At 40.7% G+C, this 19961-nt stretch overlaps 2 protein-coding genes across 2 annotated transcripts; one reads left to right on the top strand and one right to left on the bottom strand.

Annotated features, from left to right (window-relative positions):
- The first annotated feature begins 445 nt into the window (after nucleotides 1-445).
- On the top strand, nucleotides 446-4359 carry LOC141769567 (uncharacterized). The gene is made up of 3 exons (XM_074638773.1): nucleotides 446-1766; nucleotides 3519-3663; nucleotides 3802-4359. The coding sequence occupies exons 1-3, from the start codon at nucleotides 1391-1393 to the stop codon at nucleotides 4130-4132; spliced, it is 852 nt and encodes a 283-aa protein (XP_074494874.1). The 5' UTR covers nucleotides 446-1390; the 3' UTR covers nucleotides 4133-4359.
- Nucleotides 4360-5385: 1026 nt separating this feature from the next.
- mlec (malectin) lies at nucleotides 5386-17134 on the bottom strand. The gene is made up of 7 exons (XM_074638734.1): nucleotides 16952-17134; nucleotides 16349-16578; nucleotides 15689-15867; nucleotides 15294-15470; nucleotides 11281-11338; nucleotides 8262-10031; nucleotides 5386-8133 (listed from the first exon to the last, which is right to left on the bottom strand). Exons 2-6 carry the CDS (start codon nucleotides 16551-16553, stop codon nucleotides 9787-9789), a joined length of 864 nt encoding a protein of 287 aa, XP_074494835.1. The 5' UTR covers nucleotides 16554-16578; nucleotides 16952-17134; the 3' UTR covers nucleotides 5386-8133; nucleotides 8262-9786.
- Between the last annotated feature and the right edge of the window lie 2827 nt (nucleotides 17135-19961).

The following is a 19961-nucleotide window of genomic DNA, read 5'->3' as shown; positions in this document are numbered from 1 at the left end:
CACAGGGCCTTATTAGGGCCATCAGCGGCCTGCATGTGACCCTGCAATCCCAAACCCATTGTTCTCCTCCTCGGGCTTAACGCCTCGTTGCAAAAATGGTCACAAGTGGCCCAGAAGAAGAAGGACAAGTGCGCTATTTGAAAAGCCAAACACATGCACTGTTAAGAATTTCCCAGTAAAATAACAATAAAGAACTGGCAGCAGGGTTGCCTTTATGTTACTGTAAAATTACCATTATAATACTGTCGCTGAAATTTACAGCTTTTTACTGTTAATGAAAAATACAGTTTGAAATGTTTTTTTTTTAATTAATTTCACAGTATTTTACAGTTAATTTACTGTATAAGATACATTATATAGCTGTTTTCCACCTTTCTTTTACATTATCTTACTGATTTGTTTTAATGCACTATTTAGGTTTTATTTTTTACATTATTTTTGACTAAATTAATAGACTTAGCAGGTTACAGACATAGGAGTAGTCACACTAAATACAATTGTTTACACTGCAGTGGCAGAGGACGCATTGTTATTATCAGATTGTTGATTATTGCAAAACCAAAACGCCCAATTCTTACTTTTTTCTGGCAATTTATTTGTTTTATTTTCTCTCAAAGGATTCTGCTTCCTATTACCCAACTGAGTTATATCCTCTCAAAACCATCCGAATTAATATTTAAGATGGTAGTTTTTTACAGTTGGTGTCCCAGCAAAAGTCATGTGACCTGTAGAAGTGACCTTAAGTAAAACACTGAATGTCCCAGATAAGAATTTCACCTATAATAGTAACACAAAGATGTAATTTAAACTGATTAGTCCAGTCACCTCCATCGATTCATGTCATTCAGCAGTTTAATATTAAACACTACCATGCTATATGTTGTATGTAAAGTCAGAATCAGGTCTGATGATGCCAAACAAACACACAAATCACACAAATGCCTAAAGAATGTCTGTTTTTAGGTTAATACTGTAATTGTTTACAGTGTGCTCATAAAAAAACGTTGTTATTCACGTTCTGTGCCCAATGTTTCTGCTCTATACGCTGTTGTGAATACGTTCTTGATGTTTCTAGATATGGAGTCATTAGAGTCATTAGCTGAGGAGCTGAATGTGAATGGTCTCTTCAGGGCGCCTCATTATGCAGGCGCGTTAAAAGAAAGCAGCAGGGGGGTAAATGGGTGGTTAAGGGCTCGAACAAAAAGAGGGGCAGGGTCTGTGAGGAGGGTCAGGATTCAAATTATAAGTGGGAAGATGTCCCCATTGTCAGTGGGGTATATAGCAAGCTGAGAGAGAGATTGAGAAAGAGAGAGAGAAAGAGAGAGGGAGAGAGAGAGAGAAGTTCCCCATCAGTGAAGCTCCATTTGGGCCAGGATTTAGAAACATCACCATGGCCTCTTCCTCCTCGCACTGCTTTTGGATCGCTCTGTTTCTTCTCTCAGGTCACATTGGAGTATTGGGTCGAGCTTTGCGACACGCAGATGAATCCTCTGGATCAACTCTACGCACGGACGCGTCTAGGCGGTGCGCAGAGCTGGCTGCGCCTTGGCTGCTGGAGAACACGCACCAAGCTGCAGAAGATGATGATGATGAAGCGACGCGGTTGCAGGTCCGCGTTAGGCCTTTCACACCGGGAGCCTCCTCACAGGGCCCGGTGGTTTTCCCAGGAAAATCTCTGTTCAGCTTTGTGCGACGGGTTTACCACTGCTGTCAAGAAGGAGTCCACTGCAGGAACGTGAAGGGGATTCAAGGACGACTGAGAGGAGGTAAGGCAAAGAAGTTCCAGCTAAAACACATGTTGCCATGTCTTTATAAACTTTGGCTTATACTGCTGAACTGAAATTAGTTGTGTTAGTCCGGGTACACATTTACAAAGAGATGGCACAGATGGGCTGCATCAGAAAAAGTGAAGATCAGGTTTATCTTCCATGTGCTTTAAAGGGACTGTTTGTAACTTTTTACACGTATAAATCTACCAGGTCGGGATCCCATGCGCGCTCGCGTGTGGCCGTGTCTCTCCTCCTCTGCTTGCCTTCCCTCACACACCGCGCTCGTTCTCGCTGTCTTGCTCCACCTGTACACGTGCATGCGTGCACACTCCACACTGCAGAAGAGTTAGTAGCCCTGAGAATATCTAGTGAATGTACAGTGGACGTTTGTGCAGAAATAACTGCTGCAGCTCCTCCAGACCAACAGAGGTTTCCCGTGTCTTGTGAAGTGACGGGGCTCCGCAGAGAGAAACATTATTGTCTCGACCGGGTGCCGTTGTCTCCCTGTGGTCGCAGTCGGGAGGCGATAACGTTTCTCTTCCTGCTTCAGCCCCGGCACTGCCACGCTTTTCCTGCTTCAGCCTCCGAAAGCCAACACTAGGATCAGCAGTGATTCATGTAGAGACCTTCGTCTGGTCAGCTAACATTACTGCCGAGCAGGTGAAATATAGTGATATTGTGGTTTTAGCTGACATGTGTCGCCTCTCTGTTTTGAGCGATGCTCGTTCATGTCTATTTAGAGCGAGCAAGCGCGAGCCTGACGCTGACCTTCGTTGACTTAACGGCCACAGGTGTCGCTGTTAACAAGCATTTCTGAAAGTTACAAATAGTCCCTTTTAATACCACTAATTGTAGCTCAATGCAACATAAAAAGGTAAAAAATAATAGTACTGTAACCACAGGAGCTGGTATTTCCTCAAGTGGACTAGAGGGCAAACCTCTAAAAGTGGTGGAAAAACTACACCAAAACACATAATTTCCATCACTTAATTTAAGGTTGAATGTATTTCTTGACTATTAAATTTGTATTAATTAATACATTAATAACTGTATTTATAGAGCAGTTTTCATACAAGAGATGTAGCTCAAAAGTGCTTTGCGAAAGAAAATAAAAATGGAACACATTCAAACAAGGTCAGATAGGCAATAAAATAGACAGTAGATGCTAAAATAGTGAAATTAAAAACAGAGAACATTAAGAATAATAAAAAAGAGAATTAGTAAAAGGAAAAAAAAAGCTGTATGGAATTTAAAATGTATAAAAGAGCTTCATTGCCCATTAAGGGTATTTACATTCATCATCATTGCCCATCCAGTTAACATGCAGAGAGGATAGGGATGAATGAGCAGGAAAAAACGATGCAGCATCAAATAGCCATATGCAAACCTACAGTGTTAAGAGTGACACTGTGCAGGAATGTCATAGAAGCTGTAGAAGTGAAAGCTGATGTGCATGAAAAGCAGATTGGGAGGACATTAATGGCTTGATTAATGCAGCTGTATAGAGGACCGTGTTATCTGCATACAAATGAGTCTTTAGCTGGCTTACTGTCCCCTCCAAGAAGCGTTGAGACATCCTGCTGACAGATTAACAAGGTATTAGAAGTGAAAACATCACCTCTTTGGTGGAGATCCTACTCAGATCCCTGGGATTTATTAAACTATAGAGCCTGGCATGAGTTGTGTGTGTGTTGCTCTGTGACATGAAATGCTTTGTCTTACCTGACTCCATCTTCTTCTTCTCCTCAGGCACAGATGTGGAGTTTCTCTACACCAGGGAGATTTTATCATTGACGGTTACGAGAGCCGAGCTACACCTCCAGCTTTCCAACCCACAACATCTGGATATCCATCCTCTGCTTTCATCAATGGCAAAGCGAGACCTTCCTACAAGGTAAAAATGTTTTTACTTTTTACCAAGACTTACTCATTTCAGTCAAAAAAAGCCTCGGAAGACAAAAAACAACTTGACTGATGGGCTCTGGGAGTGTCAGGCCTGGTTGTAACCCCTGTTGTCTCTCGCCTCCTTCAGGTACAGTTTGTGGTCGCGGGGCAACACAGTGGAGCTGAGAGTGGATCTGCTGTTCCTCATCCAGAGTCTGCAGGAGGCGGCGGGTGGTGCCGGAGGGGGTCCCAGCTTGGCGAACATGCGGCGGGTGGCGTTTTCTTCCAGGGGGCATCCACCAGGAGGGGCTCTGCAGGACACCGATGGTGACGTGTGGGGTGATGAGGTCGGCGGCACTCTGCCTGCTCTGAAGCTGGGCCTGGTTCTAGGCTGCAGTCAGGCTGGATCAGGGGTGTCCTGCGGAGCCGGCGGCGTTCACCTCTCACACACACCCTTCATGGCTCTGTACTACAGATGAAGTCAAACTGACACTGGACTGCATGGAAATCATCTGGTTGAAACTATTTTCTATCTGAAAAGACACACAGCCTCAAAGTTTACAAGGAAAATGATGCACTTCAATGTCAAATCTATTAATTTATAAATGTTATTTTTTTTGTAAATATATATATGTTAATAGTGAATATGATATACTGTAACTCTATGGAGTCATTCTTTTGGTTATTAAAGCACGATCTAACAATGGCTCGTGACATAAAGAGTGTGGCCATTTCTGTTTGTGGTATAGGGCTGTCAATTGATTAAAATATCAATTGCGATCAATCGCATGATTGTCTATAGTTAATCGTGATTAATCTCACATTTCTTATCTGTTCAAAATGTATCTTAAAGGGAGATTTGTCAAGTATTCAATACTCTTATCAACATGAGTGGGCAAATATGCTGCTTTATGCAAATGTATGTATATATTTATTATTGGAAATCAATTAACGACACAAAACAATGACAAATATTGTCCAGAATCCCTCACAGGTACTGCATTTAGCATAAAAGATATGCTCAAATCATAACATAGTACTCAAGCCCAACAGGCAACAACAGCTGTCAGTGTGCTGACTTGACTATGACTTGCCCAAACTCTGTGATTATCATAAAGTGGGCATGTCTGTAAAGGGGAGACTCGTGGGTACCCATAGAACCCATTTTCATTCACATATCTTGAGGTCAGAGGTCAAGGGACCCCTTTGAAAATGGCCAAAATTTAGCACAAGTAGGAGCTTATTTAGCCTCCTTTGCGACAAGCACTCTAGCTTTAAAACTGAGTCTGCTACAACCTAAAAATTGCAAATTGCGTTAATGAGTTAAAGAAATTAGTGGCTAAAACTAATTAGCGTTATCGCGTTAACTTTGACAGCCATGGTTTCGGTCATGATTCAGTCTGCTTTGTTCAGCTGTGTTCCTCTTTTGGATATTCTGGTCCCGATACCATTGAGATATGTGGTTCTATTTAAAGAGGTTTTCACAGTTGGTGGGAGAAGGTGGAAAAAACAACACCTGGACAAACAAAGAGGCCTGTGCATGTGCCGTGACCCTGCTGAACTGCAGGGTCACAGTGACTACTCTGTCAGGAAATATTGTTAGACTGTTTAAGTTTCTAAGTTGCAGAGTTCCAAAATGCTTCACACTTTGGATGCTGTGAAGTCAAGAGATCTCACAAAGTAATCAACGGCAACTCAAGGGTGTCGGGAGTGGAAAAACAGCAGCACCACATTCTGATAAAATAGCACATTTATTAAAAAGAGACAGCATTTATAAGCATTTTCCCATTTTTGCAGATATACGCCACATCAGAGAAAGATCAGGGGTCTCGAATACATTTCTCAGTCCACCTGCTGCTGCCTGCAGCCCCCGAGAGGAGCTTTTATCCATCCAATACAGTAGGACTCATGTTTGAGCGCACACTCGCGGTCTCGCACACTCGCGCTGTGTGATCGGCGGACGTCAGACCATGGGTGGTCTGCTGCCTGGACGATGGACACGTTGGCAGATGTTTTTGCTGTTCAAATTTGTCTCAGTTTAAATTCATCTCACATGTTCAGTTGCTTTGATAATGAGGAAAAGAAAAGGAGAAACAGCAACAAGCTGGCAATGGTCATCTGAAACAAATCTACATTAATTACAGAGCGACTAAAATGACTTTTTTTTAAGAATGGAAATTGGAAGATGGTGTCATGGCAGGGGGATAATGAGTGGGGATGACAAATCTGATGACAAGACATGACATGTTTTCCTCCCCTGGTTTATTCACTGCTTTACCAGGCGAGAAAAACAGAAGAAAGAAATGGAGAACCTTTAGCGTCACAACAGGACACTGTTTAAGAATTTGGATGGGATGGCAGCAATTCTTTGGTTCTCGTGTGAAAAAAAAAACACAGAGCAGATCTTCATTCCACTCTAGTTCATGAAATTGTGAGATGTATTGACAATAACAGGTCCAACAAAGGCTGATGAGAAGCTAAATAGACTGTTTGAAACATACATTTAATACAGTTATCTCACTAACCTTCCCATTTGTTTCTGACTGGCTTTGCTCCGAGAAAAGTTGAGGTTCGAGATAAATAATTCTACTGACAGACGTCCGTTACTCCTAACAAGAGCTGTTTGTGTGGAATGAAAATCGAGCCCAGAAAAGTGTGTTTTAACAGAGAAGGAAGGAAGAAAAAAAAAAAAAAGAGGCTAATTTGATTTAAGCCAAAACAAAAAAGAGCAACCTCAAGGCGAATGATGGTAAAGCACAATGTATTCAATAATTCAAGGCAACAAAGACAAACACACAAAAAAAACAACATGATCTTAAAATACATGAGGCAGTGCAAAAAATGTCACACCAATAAAATATCAAGTTTTAAAAACTCAAAACAAAACAGATCCTGAGAAAAAAATTCAAACATACAAATCCAAGCGCATTATAAAATATCTCCAGATCAGCCCCACTCCGATTTAAATTATATATAATAGAATGGAAGATCCCACATTTTCAGACATAATCTCATTTATTTGACTCTCCGACAGTCAGTTCATATGGCTGTCCGTCGCGAAAAAAACAACAATTTTATACTCTGTACCGACAACCGTTCCGCCCCAGAAGAAAGGCCACTTCCTCAAGAGAAAATCAAAGAAACCCTAACACCTCAGCTACAACACAAAAGTGATGAGAACAAAATGGCTTTCACACGATCAAATAAAGTGTGATTTTGTACCTTATATACACACGCAGCTGTGTAGACTTGCAAAGGAACAGAACACGGTGACTTTGGTGCTGAATTAAATGAAAATGTTGCATCTTTTCAAAGGAAAAAAAAAAATATGAATTTCAAAATAAAAGAGAAAAAAAAAACAACTGACTGAATATTTTCTGGCATTAACTTCTTGCCCGCCATCAATCAAAATGGGAAGGAGGAGTGAGGAAGGATCCACAACACCTGAATTATTAACCGTTTTTTTTTTTTTTCAAGTACTGCTTATGGCAACAGCAATACTGGCAGGGGGGTGTCGGGGGGGACATTTAAGACGCATTAGTGAAACAGGCAAAGTTACAAAATCGTCCTTGGAGTAGAGCTAAGCACTTGAGGGAGGTAACTAGATACATAAATAGGAGGGTTCACAACACAACTCTACTAAAAATGAAGAACAAAGCTGCTTTTCAGACATGGAAAGCAAAAAGGGACACCATTGTCCAAAAGCTGAGACTGAAACACAGGCGAAGTGGACTCTGATAATGCGGCCATGTCGGGGAGAAAAAAGGCTCAAAGATAGATTAAGATAGATAAAGATTTGTCCCCAGGTTGTTCAATCAATTCAAGGACCAGAACAAGTAGCTTAATTGCACTGAAAAGTTCACACTGAATTAACAAAATGGTACGGTCCACATTAAAAAGGTGTTAGACGGCAGATTTGAAAAGGCAGAGTGAAGGATGTGGAGAATGCAATAAGTGTTGGTTTATGAGTAAACATTTGATTTTCTACTTACACCGATGTTGTGCTTTCTCATCTCTGACTGCAGGTGGGTGAGCTTTTGGGGATGTATGAAACAAGTGCATTGACTGGCACAGATTCTCACGGTTTATTATATTAACATGGAGCTGCAGCGGCCTGTTCTCTCAGTTTCAAATAACACGGAGGGCTGAGGTTTCATGGCCCGTCAGAGTCAACACAGCATTCTGTTTCAAATCAAAAAACACAAATTTATGACAAAAAACAAAACAAAAAAACTATTACAACCGTCCTCCCAGTTAGCCACCGATGTAAAAAAGTGGCAAACACTCTATCCCTCTGAATTAGAGGTGCACCGATACCGGATTGGATATCAGGCCGATACTGACTCAAATAGCTGGATCGGATATCAGTGACAATGGTGCCAATCTATTCAATTCAATTCTATGTTTACATACTATATACTGGAATTTTAATTTCTGTTGAAGTTTTGACTAATTAGTTGATGCATTAAAAAGGTTTACACTTGAATTGTGATGGACTGGCGACCTGTCCAGGGTGTACCCTGCCTTCGCCCAATGTCGGATGGGATCGGCTCCAGCCCCCCCGCGACCCCTAACGGGATAAGCGGTTGCAGATGGATGGATGGACACTTGAATTGTAATTCTTGTTAATTCCGATTTTATTTTACCAAGTTGCTGTATGATTTATTAATTAAATAATTAATAACAATTCAGTACATTTATATGTATTTTGTTGTATATTTTATATGAGACATGAAAGAATGATCCCAGTCACTTCCACGCAGTGAGGCATACAGCTTATTAATTAAACACTGGCTTCGGATCGGTACTCGTTGTTGCTATGGACTGAAAAAGTTGGATCGGTGCATCCCTACTCTGAATCAATTAAATTTTGATAAGTGAGGGGTACTGTGCATCCAAATATACCCAATTTAAAACACTCGCCACAGAGCAGAGGCCTCGCAGAATTGTATTTTGCAAGCTATTTGTCAAATTAAACAGGCCACCAAGTTTTCCTTTTCCAACAAAATAAAAAAAGATATTCTTTGGTGAAACAAAAAGGCAGGCATGCATACTTAACGAACGAATAGAAAAAGGCAAAGCTCGTAGAAAATACAGTGATGTAAAGATCCTGACTTCACTTGAGCTGAAGCATTTCACAGCATAAACTTTGACTGAAAGAAACCGTTCCACATTCTCACTTTGCAATGTTTGAACTTTAAAATGGATCCTTCCTTGAAAAGGACTTTGAATTTGCGATCACTGTTGAGGACACGTTTAATGGCCCTGAATCAGAATTTTTGGTGGAACAATGCCAAATAAGTCTATCAAACTTTATCACACGTCACCAACAGATTTGTGAAAAACAACCTATATTTATGTAAAAGGCAAGCCGACTTAGACAGCAAATAATCCCGCCAGCTACAGAGCTGGTTCAACGCCAATTTCTTTCAACGACTCATGGCAAGTAGATGATGGCACGTCAACGAAAGGACAAACTAGATCTGAGTGGAAAGACACAAAAATGCAACAAAATGGGAGCCTGTGAAATGGCAACTGTATTTCCACCAACTACTTAACCAATTTCTAAGCAGCACCACTTCCAATTTGAAGGTAACACGTCTGACCGGATGCAGAGCAAGAGTGTTAAACAGAGTGCTTCCTTGCTACACCCAGTACAAAACGATGCTTTTGCTTTATAAAACGGGCCCAGACCAATCGCTCCTGAGCATCCCTTAGCTGCTGAAATGTAGTTTCAAACCGTGAAGACTGGCGTCTGTAAATCCTGCACAGTCTCTGAGTGGAAATGACTAACATTGTTCAAAACTGTCAGCAGAGGTGGATGCGAAACACATTCACAAAGAAGCGCACGGCATACACTTCCTACATCTCCTTTTCTTGCCTAAACGGTAGAATTCGACGTCAGCGGTTGCTTCCGTCGCGAAGTGGCTTTCCGAAAAGTTATTGTCTCTTGTTGTCCTGTCGTCAAGATGTTCTCCGAGCTCTCTCCTGTGTGTACGCCTTTACCTGTGCTGCTGTTGCCACTTTGTCCCCCCCCCCCCCCGTTACCCCCCACACCCCACCCCCCTTCTCCCTCTCCAAAGTCTCACGTCCGTCTTGTCTGTTTGACGTCCCCTCGGTCGCTAGTTGGAGCTCACAGCCGACAGAGGCAGAACAGTGTGGGGATGAACACCCCGAACGCCACAAGGATGGGAAACATTAGGCTGCTGTTGTCTGCTGCGTATGGGTTTGGTGTTCGGGGGCCCGACTGGACCCTGGTCTTGGTACCTGCTGGGACCTTTCTCTTCCCACCTTCCTCGCCTCCCTCGGTATCCTCCTCTTCTTCCTCCTCTTCCTCTGGCTTCTCCAAGCCAGGGTGAGGCTGAAGTTTTGGCACATCTGTCCAGTAAGAAAGCGTTAAGGGAAAACAGGGGCGCTTAGTCCAAATTACATACAAAGAAATTGGCACACAAATGGATGTATCAAAGTGGCCTTTGCACACCAAGTCAGGTTATTCTTTTTTTTTTTTAAATACGGCATCCGATACAAATCGTTATGCACACTGGAAACCCTGCACACTGAGTCCAATGCATTTTATATAGGGCTGTCAAAGTTAACGCGATAATAAGGAAATTACCTTTGTTTACATTACATCTATTTTACCTATTTTATTACTCTAGTGCATTACCTCTGTTTATATTTATTTATTACATCTACTTCACCTGTTTTATTTGCTTTATAACTGTGTGTGTTTTAGCCGTTATATTGTTTTATCTGCCTTGTTTAGTCTTGTCAAGTATTTGTTTTAAAGCACTGACTAGAAGTGGCAGCTGTGAATCTCGTTGTATTTAATACGATGACAATAAAGCTTTCCATTCTATTCTTAACGCAAATTTGTTTTAACGCCACTAATTTCTTTAACACAATCGATCTTTTGGAGGTTGTAGAGGGCTCAGTTTTAAAGCTAGAGTGAAGATACTGGTATCATATGAAAACTGAAGGAATCCAATGGTCGCTAAAAACTTACGCAAAATTTTGGCAATGATTAAAACAATAATTACGTGGGTGCAATGGATAGCGCTAGTCCCAAATGGGGCTAATGAATCAATTATATTAGTAAGAAGCTATCGTTTAGCTGCTACAGGGCACAATCTCTACCGTCTAATCTTTCGTACATCCTTTGTTTTGCGACCATCGATTCCATCGCTACCTGTTCTGCAATCACCTGCCAGAATCTATCTTTAAATTCCACATCTGTTTGTTTGTTATGAATTGATTTATGCTGGGAGATAAATGAACAAAGTGTATCAGCTTATCAGATGCCATTTTAAGGGATGACGTTTGCATTTACTGTGGCTCTGAGAAGGTCAACCAACTCTGATGGATGTGAAAAAACGCCGAAAATCTAAATGATGGCCGAAAGTTTCGGATTCGGTGTGTAAACATGATTGACACAACATTAGGTCGTATTTATTTTTAAACGTGTGACAATTTCAGATGAAAAATACAGACTTGGTGTGCAAAGGCCTTTAGTCTACAACTACGGTACTAGAATGAGTACATCTGGTTGAGCAAGACATTGTGATCTACTCAGTAGACTGAGTTTTTATGTAACATGTAAGGGTATGTTTGCAGTCTCATGACTCACCATCTAAAGTCCCCTTCATTACATAGAGAGCGCAGACCTTGGGGTTGTCATAATAACCCTGGAACAGAGTGAAAGGTTATTTAATATCATACAGGAGTGAATATAAACCTTGTTTCTAACAATGATCCATAAATCTGTTTTGCTTTCAAGAAACACTGAATTAATGATTGGAGCACCGTTATCTGAGTAAGGTGCTCAATTTGACACAAACACAACCATTAAAAATGCCTCCCTTCTTTCATTTTCTTCTAAATTTATCACAGCGTGATGAAAGAATCAACATTTGGTGCAGGTGGATTTCCGCTGAACAAGTGGACAGGGCAAAACAAAAACACCTGTGCTAGAGAGGTTTCGGCATTTCATTGTTAGGACAGTTTTAACGTTTGCAGAAAGAGCGGACAGTGTGTCCCATTTGTATCTTTTTAAAGAGAGAAAATGCAGAGAGGGCCAGCGATCTACAAAAAAAAATTAAAAGAAGAATGAGGTCACTGCAGGAAAAGCTTTTTTAAAGTGTGCCACCCTACAGTTCTACAAACCCATTGCCAAAATCGTTCATTTGTCAGAACACAGAATACTAATCATACACATATTGTGCGAATGGCCTGCAGCAAGTTCCAAAACTAACACACCGAATGAAAGGTTATCGCTCTAATTGTGATGTTCTGCTGTATTGGAAGTACTGCAGTGGTGCGAATATGGGCTAAGTAAACAAGTACGTCAAATACATGTTGACAAGATAATTCTAATTGAAAGTCAGTCTGTGGCAATAACTGCACTTAATAACGCATTTTAGTTTTGGGCATTTGATAAAGTATTGCTCATATAGTCATGGGCATTTTTGCCAGGTTTTGCAGCAGGAGAAATTAAAGGTGCTATATATGATATTCAGAGCATTAATTTAGCATCAAACAACGACTTGCTATGTAAAGATATAGAGAAGTAATGTCTACCTGAGCAGAGAATGAAGTCGCTCTCCCTCTGTGTGAGTTACTGCGGCTACAGCTGATAACGCTGTCCCGACTGACGGCACCCACCCTCCAACTCCCCCCTCAGGTTAACACTGTTAGTTCTGTCCGGACTGTTGCCATTGTTTTCGGTGATAGCGCGGTTAGCACCGTTAGCTGCCGCCGCCATGTTGAGAGCCGTACAGAGGCAATAGAAATGCTCCCAATCTCGCATTTAGCACCTTTAAACTTATGCCGATACACAAGTCATCCACTCTTTCTAAAATGCCTCTCCTTACGGCACTCCGTACTACACTATCAGTCGATAAAAGGTCGTGCCAATGGTAACAGAAGTAGTCTCACATGGTGCTGTATTGATTGTGAGGAGGACAAAAAGGGAAATGTAACACACATCAGCTTGTAGGAGGCGTCTAAAAAGTAGAGCGTGGATGTTGGATAATGTGAAGGGGAGACACTTTACCAAATGACCAACGCTTCAGCAGGCCCACCACGGTAGGAGCTGCTAGATGTATTACCAGAGAGTAAAATGTGACAAGGAAAAAGGTGACAGGATTAGTAACCTCATTACAAAGATAGCAATGGATAAGAGGCGATTCCATTTGTTTAGGGTGATGGATTCATGGCTGTCATAGCTTAATTTAGAGCCAGAGATCTAGAGCAACCACTAACTTGAAGAAGGGGTAAATAGCGGAAAATATGAAACCGGATTCACAAACAGTAGTTGTTTGGTGAGAACTAGAGAGGAAAGTTAATTGCTGCACTACATGACAAGCAAACAAATATGATAAAAGGACAACCAGATGTGAGACTGTTGCCAGTCATTTGCATGGCCCACACACACTCCAAACTGGCTGTCAAAAGCCCTTTCAGGCATGGAGTTCATTATGTAAATGTGCTGTCGATTTTACATGTCGGTCTTGTGTTAGAATAAGAGTCGCTTTGCTATACAAGTCGTGATGGTAATTTCCCACCGGGCTCATGGCTGAAATGAATGCCATCGTATTAAAAGGAACAGTTCAACATTTTGGGAAATACTCTTAATTGCAAATAACTAGCTTTACTATCTCTTATTTATTCAGCGTACAAAAAACAAACTGGAAAGACGACAAGCTGTTGTCTTTATACAGATTAAACAAACAAGATACGAATGGTAGTTTGTTATCTTTGGACAGAGCCAGCAAGCTGTTTCCAGTCTTTATGCTAAGCTAAGCTAACCAGCTGCCGAGGGTATTCATATTTAACAGACAATAAAGTGGTATCCATCTTTTCATCTAACATTCAGCAAGAAAGAGAATAATTCGCATTTCCAAAAATGTCCAACTATTGCTTTAAATCTTGTCACTAAGTATGTTCTTACTGTTACTGAAGTAGTTGTTTTTATGACTACACTACCTTCTCTTTACGTCCTTTCATTATAAAAAAATGACTTGTGTACAACTGATTATTCTCCCAACCTCTGTCCATCACACATAACTGCCCATTGTCATCTTAAAATACATGAAACACTATTTCACAAAGAAAAATAAATTAATAAATGAGAAAATTGACCCTTCCTAAGTCCCGCCTCTATTTGCTCTGTGCTCCAATAACAGTTGAGCAAACTTGGAACCCGGCAAAACCTCGGACAACTTTCCCTTTTCCTGTTATGGGTTATACTATACTGTATGCTACATCTATTCAATGTATGTAACGGCCTTGTTTAGACCTGGCATTAACATGCATCTTGAATGACCACTTGTGATCGGATCTCACTTCCCCGCTCTATATGCAAAAAAACACGTCGTAAACACATGGCTAATACAGCAGACGTTGTGACGTAAGATTACAGGAATGTCAGTAGTAATATTCTACATATCCGTGAATTCAGATACATTTTATTAACATCAAAATATAAGGTTATTGTACCGGTGGTCCCCTGGGACCTCTGTGATGCCGACCCCGCCGCCTTTGCTAGGCAACGGCAAGGTACAGAGCTTCAGAGAACCGGAGAGGAGAGTAAGCGAGCGAGCAGGCGAGTGGGAGTCTGCTCTGTGCAGAGCACCGGAACAGAAACACCACCAACACCATCACTGATAATCTGATAATAATGCACTTCCTGCGCTTAGTCTGATAAACTGTAGATATGTAGCCCATAGATAAGATATATTTTAACAAAATACAGCTGTACCGACAGAATACAGTAGTGCACAGAAGTCGTTTCCATGCCACGAGACGGACAAGCGCTCGCATCTGCCTGAATATTCGTAGAGACCCGCGGTTTCCCAGCGGGATGTCAGTTTAGTAGGCGGTCCTTAATGTGATCCAGGACACATTTGCTTACACACTGCTAAAAGAATGTGGCCATATGCAGCCCAGACCACCTCCGAATGTGGTCTGAGCAGCTTGAGTGCATTCGCATCTGTACTTAGAGCGGTCCACTTGTGATCGGATCACCCAGGACGTATGTTAATACCAGGTCTGAACAGGGCCTAAGTCACATTACATTGGTGTCACAATCTTCACAGACACATTACATTGCAATAGTAACAGTTACTATGAGGAGATTTTATTTTGTGCTGATTTTGGCGGCCCCTGTGGACAAAAGCGGTAGTGTTTCCGAGCATCGGAGTCCCTTTAGAAAACCTCTCATTTTACGGTGCTGCTGCCGGGCGCGGAGCTCTCTACCTCCTGCTGGAGCTTCGACCGCAGGTCACTGCCGGATGCCCCGCTACAGTTTTGAGCTGAAGAAGTTTCTGGTGAACCGGCATGATTATATCCGATTTTGTTCCTTATCTCTGCTTCCTGCCGCCCCACAGTATGTTGAAGTATGTTTCTTTTTGTCAAACTTGTCTGACCTAGCAACAGTAACTAAGGGGGGCGGGACTTAGGATCTGTCATTTGACCTGCTAGGACACCATTTTTATACACAAGTTGGGTTGAATAAAGTCTTATAAAAAGATGCAATTATTATCAAAACTCTTGACACTTGAATAGATTTTTTTTTTTTAAAAGGAACAATCTACTGTCGTAACATGACTTGCCACGACATAACATGGTTTAACGGCTCACCTTTACAAACTCCACCGTGAGCTTGCCGTTGAAAGTGGACACCTCTCCTTGCACGCTCAGCTTGCCACGTCTAATTGAGAAGGACACTATCTCATCATGAGCGGTACTGTGACCCACTCGCTCAAAGATATCCAGGTCCTTCACCACCACATGACCGTTTAGACGGACGTCAAACACCTAGAAAAACATATTCCCAAATCAGCAATGATTAACAGCTAATCCACACACAGCTTAACATTCATGGCTGCAACAATGGAGTACTAATGGGTATTCAAACAGCTCCCATATGTCTGAACACCAGTGTGCAGTGAAATGTATATTAAAACAGAAAAAAGGAATGACATGCCTTTATTAAATGCTACACTAGAACATCTCTGATTCATTCATTCCCATACCTTTTGCTGTGACTGGGCGAAGTAAACTTCTGCATACTTCATAACTAGTATATAGTCTCCTTCCTCACGAATGGGGATATCATATCCAAAAGTGTCCTCATTGTAGCGCTCCGTCTGATACAGAATCTGGTCCTCAGGACTGGAGCGCAGTATTGGCAGACGCACCCCATAATCAGATGCTATACAAAGGAGAACAGCATCAGGTTCAGTCAGCTGCATTACTGGAAAACTGATCATGTTTTAAGTCCGGCAAAGCAAAGCACCACATTGCACAGGCTCTGACCTTTTCCTGCACTCAATGGAATACAGTGCCCTTCTGTCTCAAATGGCATAGTTACCACACCAGTGTTCAATCCAACTTGCTATTAAAGTGCCTCATAACTACAGGCAAGAATGACTCTCTCTACAGCACAATTTTTGATCATATCATCACCTGCTTCCTCTCTACATGCTGAGAGAGAGAGAGGGGGCGGAGCTGTAGTCGTCTATGCTGACTCCACATTAGTTTGTGGTTAGTGGCGGAAGTCAGGCCATGAGCAGAGGTTTTTTTTGACAGAAATGTAGGTTTTTACCTTCACAATGTCATTTCTCAGCAGGTGAAGAAGCACCAAGCAAAGACACACACTACACTCATCTTAGCAGCTATTAACACCAACTCACATTTGCCAAGTTTCCCTTCCAATGGGTCCTTTTTGAAGTGAATCCCGTGCACGTCTATATGCGATTCACCCCCGCAGTTTACAGCCCAGATGACCCTCTCTGCAAGGCTGAGGCCGCCGCCACCGTCCGCCCAACACTGCTCAGCCAGCAGCGACAGCACCGCTGCAACCAGCCCGGCGACGAGCTGCACCGTGACCCGCTGCATTGCCACACTGACACAGGCAATGGTCCTATAGAGAAACACACAGAAAAGACATACACGGCATCAGTATCTTGCAGGATATAACTCCTCCGTTGCTGTACGGAAGTAACCCCTTTCCACATGTTAACATTAACCACATTAGCTAGCAACAAGGAGCTAGCCTAGTTTGTCTTTGCTTGACATGCAACATGATATCTGATACCTGCAGTAGCACGAGCACAAAAAGCACACACAGGAAATAAAATAGTATTACAGCTTCACAAATATCATGATGTGTTAATTAAGCAAACTAACAGATGAAATAGCAGCGAGTCACGTTGGTAGCTAGATGCTAACCTACCTGTCTAACCAGTAATACTTGAGTCTGAATGAGAGCCCGGCTAATGTTCATAGAAACTTACCTTCCTCTTTCCACAGATGTCCTGTCTTTTAACTCGTTTCACCCCCCCAATTGTGTAGGATTATCTCTTGCTGATGCAGTGTACTTAGATACTGTAAGGTAACTTTACTGGTGAGGAGATCTCTGCTCAGTTGCTGGTGGCAACAAGCCTGCTACACTACTGACTTTCATTCAATGTGTGAGTGCAGCCTAACTACTGCTGCGAGCTTACAGTGGGCTGCTGCCAGTTTGCAAGGAGGCGGGGCTTAAGCAAGAAGTGCTACCTAACATGACAGTTCCCCATTTGGGCCCAATGAGTGACGCGTACTCTGTCCAATCACATCCTCCCGTTTCCTGAACCATTAAAACACCATTTCATATCATAAGCCCCAATCACATCCTACTTTGTTATATCAATGTACAAATGACGACTTTTTAAAAAAAATTTTTTTACATTTTTGTCAAGAATATAATAGGTCATAGGTCATATAACTATATGACAACCATATGACAACTATTAGGACTTTTAAGAAATTTAAACATGCACTATCTGGCGCACTTTACACTCACTTTACACTATACATCCTATATACCACTTTATTGCTGACTGCACATATGTACATATTACATTTATTTATTTATTGTACATTCTACATTTATTTATTGACGGACTGTACACACTATGTTCACCCATTCACTCTGTATCTTTTATATCTCTATTATTGTCTTTATAATTTTTGTATACCTTTACCTCTCCTGTGATTCACTCTGTTTGCTGATGTTGCTGCTTTGACACCTGAATTTCCCTCCGGGGATTAATAAAGGTTCATCTTATCTTATATATATAGACAGAATGGCAAGTTTACACTTCATTCATTCATTCATTCATTCTCACTGTGCAATATCATTTTCCACTTGTGCAATTTTGTTAATAGTCTGTTTATTGTCAATACTGTATATACTGCTCCTATTTTTATACCTGCTAATGCATCTTGTTTTTTGCACTATCCCCTTTGCTGCTGTACACTGCAAATTTACCCACTGCGGGACTAATAAAGGAATATCTTATCTTATCTTATCTTAAAGTGTGGATTTGGTTTAGTTTTAAGTTTAAAAAGTGAGCTATATACTGTGCTAAAAATATAAAAATATAAAAAATAAAACTTTACAGTTATATATGCTGTTTGTACTTTCATATTCATATTGTACTTACATTTCATATAATAGCCCAATCACATCCTATTTTTGTTATATCAATGTACAAATGATGACTTTTAATACATTTTGCCAAGAATATAATAGGTCATATAACTATATATATAGACAGAATGGCAAGTTTACACTTCATTCATTCATTCATTCATTAATTCTCACTGTGCAATATCATTTTCCAATTGTGCAATTTTGTTAATAGTCTGTTAATTGTCAATACTGTATATACTGCTCCTATTTTTATACTTCCTTCTATTTAAATGGTTCATATTTTGTTACACTTTGTTTAGCTCTTTTTTTTTACTGTGTTAGCTGATGTATCTTGTTTTTTGCACTATCCCCTTTGCTGCTGTACACTGATTTTACCAAATTTACCCACTGCGGGACTAATAAAGGAATATCTTATCTTATCTTATCTTACAGTGTGGATCTGGTTTAGTTTTAAGTTTAAAAAAGTGAGCTATAGACTGTGCAAGAAAATAGCTGAAGTAAAATAAAACCACCAATATGCTAAAAAAAGGTGAATTTTACAGTTATATATGCTGTTTGTACTTCCTTTATTTATTTTATGTTGTTTAAGTGCTTTCCTTTGGGTTTATCACTCCACCATTTAATATAATAGCCCAATCACATCCTATTTTTGTTATATCAATGTACAAATGATGACTTTTAATACATTTTGCCAAGAATATAATAGGTCATATAACTATAAATATAGACAGAATGGCAAGTTTACCACTTATAGTGTGGATCTGGTTCAGTTTTAAGTTTAAAAAAGTGAGCTATAGTGTGTGCAAGAAAATAGCTGAACTAAAATGAAACCACCAATATGCAAAAAAAATAAAATAAAAAGGGGGCATTTTACAGTTATGGATGCAATTTGTACTTCCTTTTATTTATCTTATGTTGTTTAAGTGCTTTCCTTTGGGTTTTATCACTCCAAACCTACAAGAGGGGTATTAAAGTAGGATATATATCTTTTTTATCTATCTTTTATTTATTTTTTTAGATATAGTAATATTACACGTGTCCTTTAAAAAATCTCCACGCCCCCCTTCTTCCGGTATGATATGGCCCGAGTCTTGTCCAATCAGAAGAGTCCAACGCAGCGCGCACACGCTGCACTCGACAGTTGACCAGAGAGGGAATGAATGAAGATAGTTGCTATGGCAACAGCAATACCTCTTTGGATGACAGGTGTTTTAGTACACAGTAAACATATGTTGAAATACCAGGAAGCATCCACACAACCCTGTATAGTTATATTTAATATTTGCAATACATTCACAGCAAACTGCTTCAAAGTCATAATGCTTACACAAAGTACTTTGCATAAGCATAATGTGCAAATAGTTGCTGCTATATTTCTATCTAGAAGACAAGTGGCCCAGAGGCAGCATGTAATAGTGCAGCTTTATCGTGGGTGTTGCTATGCCTGCAATAACCTCCTCTATTCTTTCCACATGAAAACTAATTCTTGCACTGATCATTTTAGTGTAATGTCAATGTCTTTCCTTTACTATGGTGTTCATGTGTTGCTAAATAGCTGGAGCATAATAGGGAAATAAAATTACTGCAGTTGCTTGATGCATACTGTGTATCTATGTGATGTGTTTTTAGTTGCATGTGTCACTAATGAATATATATAGAATATAAAAAATTAAAGCAGAATTAGTGAAAGGTCACACAGGGACAGTTATTTACAGTTATTTCCATGGGATGATTTGCACGGTGATTGTTCTGCAGTGTTTCTGCAGGTAAAGTGTATCCAGCCAGCAGTCTTACCAGAGACCTGTATGAATAATAGATATTATAAGGAG

This window comes from Sebastes fasciatus, chromosome 6 (assembly GCF_043250625.1).
Source record: "Sebastes fasciatus isolate fSebFas1 chromosome 6, fSebFas1.pri, whole genome shotgun sequence".
Taxonomy (NCBI): Eukaryota; Metazoa; Chordata; class Actinopteri; order Perciformes; family Sebastidae; genus Sebastes; species Sebastes fasciatus.
The sequence above is the reverse complement of the archived record's forward strand: the minus strand, read 5'-3'. Positions and strand labels throughout refer to the sequence as shown.

Excerpts from the sequence above, each read along its gene's own strand:
- LOC141769567 (XM_074638773.1), top strand. The coding sequence starts at position 1,391 with ATGGCCTCTTCCTCCTCGCACTGCTTTTGGATCGCTCTGTTTCTTCTC. Across the intron at positions 1,767-3,518 it reads TCAAGGACGACTGAGAGGAG|GCACAGATGTGGAGTTTCTC; the intron begins GTAAGGCAAAGA and ends TCTTCTCCTCAG. Across the intron at positions 3,664-3,801 it reads AAGCGAGACCTTCCTACAAG|GTACAGTTTGTGGTCGCGGG; the intron begins GTAAAAATGTTT and ends CGCCTCCTTCAG.
- mlec (XM_074638734.1), bottom strand. The coding sequence starts at position 16,553 with ATGCAGCGGGTCACGGTGCAGCTCGTCGCCGGGCTGGTTGCAGCGGTG. Across the intron at positions 15,868-16,348 it reads GGAAGGGAAACTTGGCAAAT|CATCTGATTATGGGGTGCGT; the intron begins GTGAGTTGGTGT and ends TCCTTTGTATAG. Across the intron at positions 15,471-15,688 it reads TCGCCCAGTCACAGCAAAAG|GTGTTTGACGTCCGTCTAAA; the intron begins GTATGGGAATGA and ends ATGTTTTTCTAG.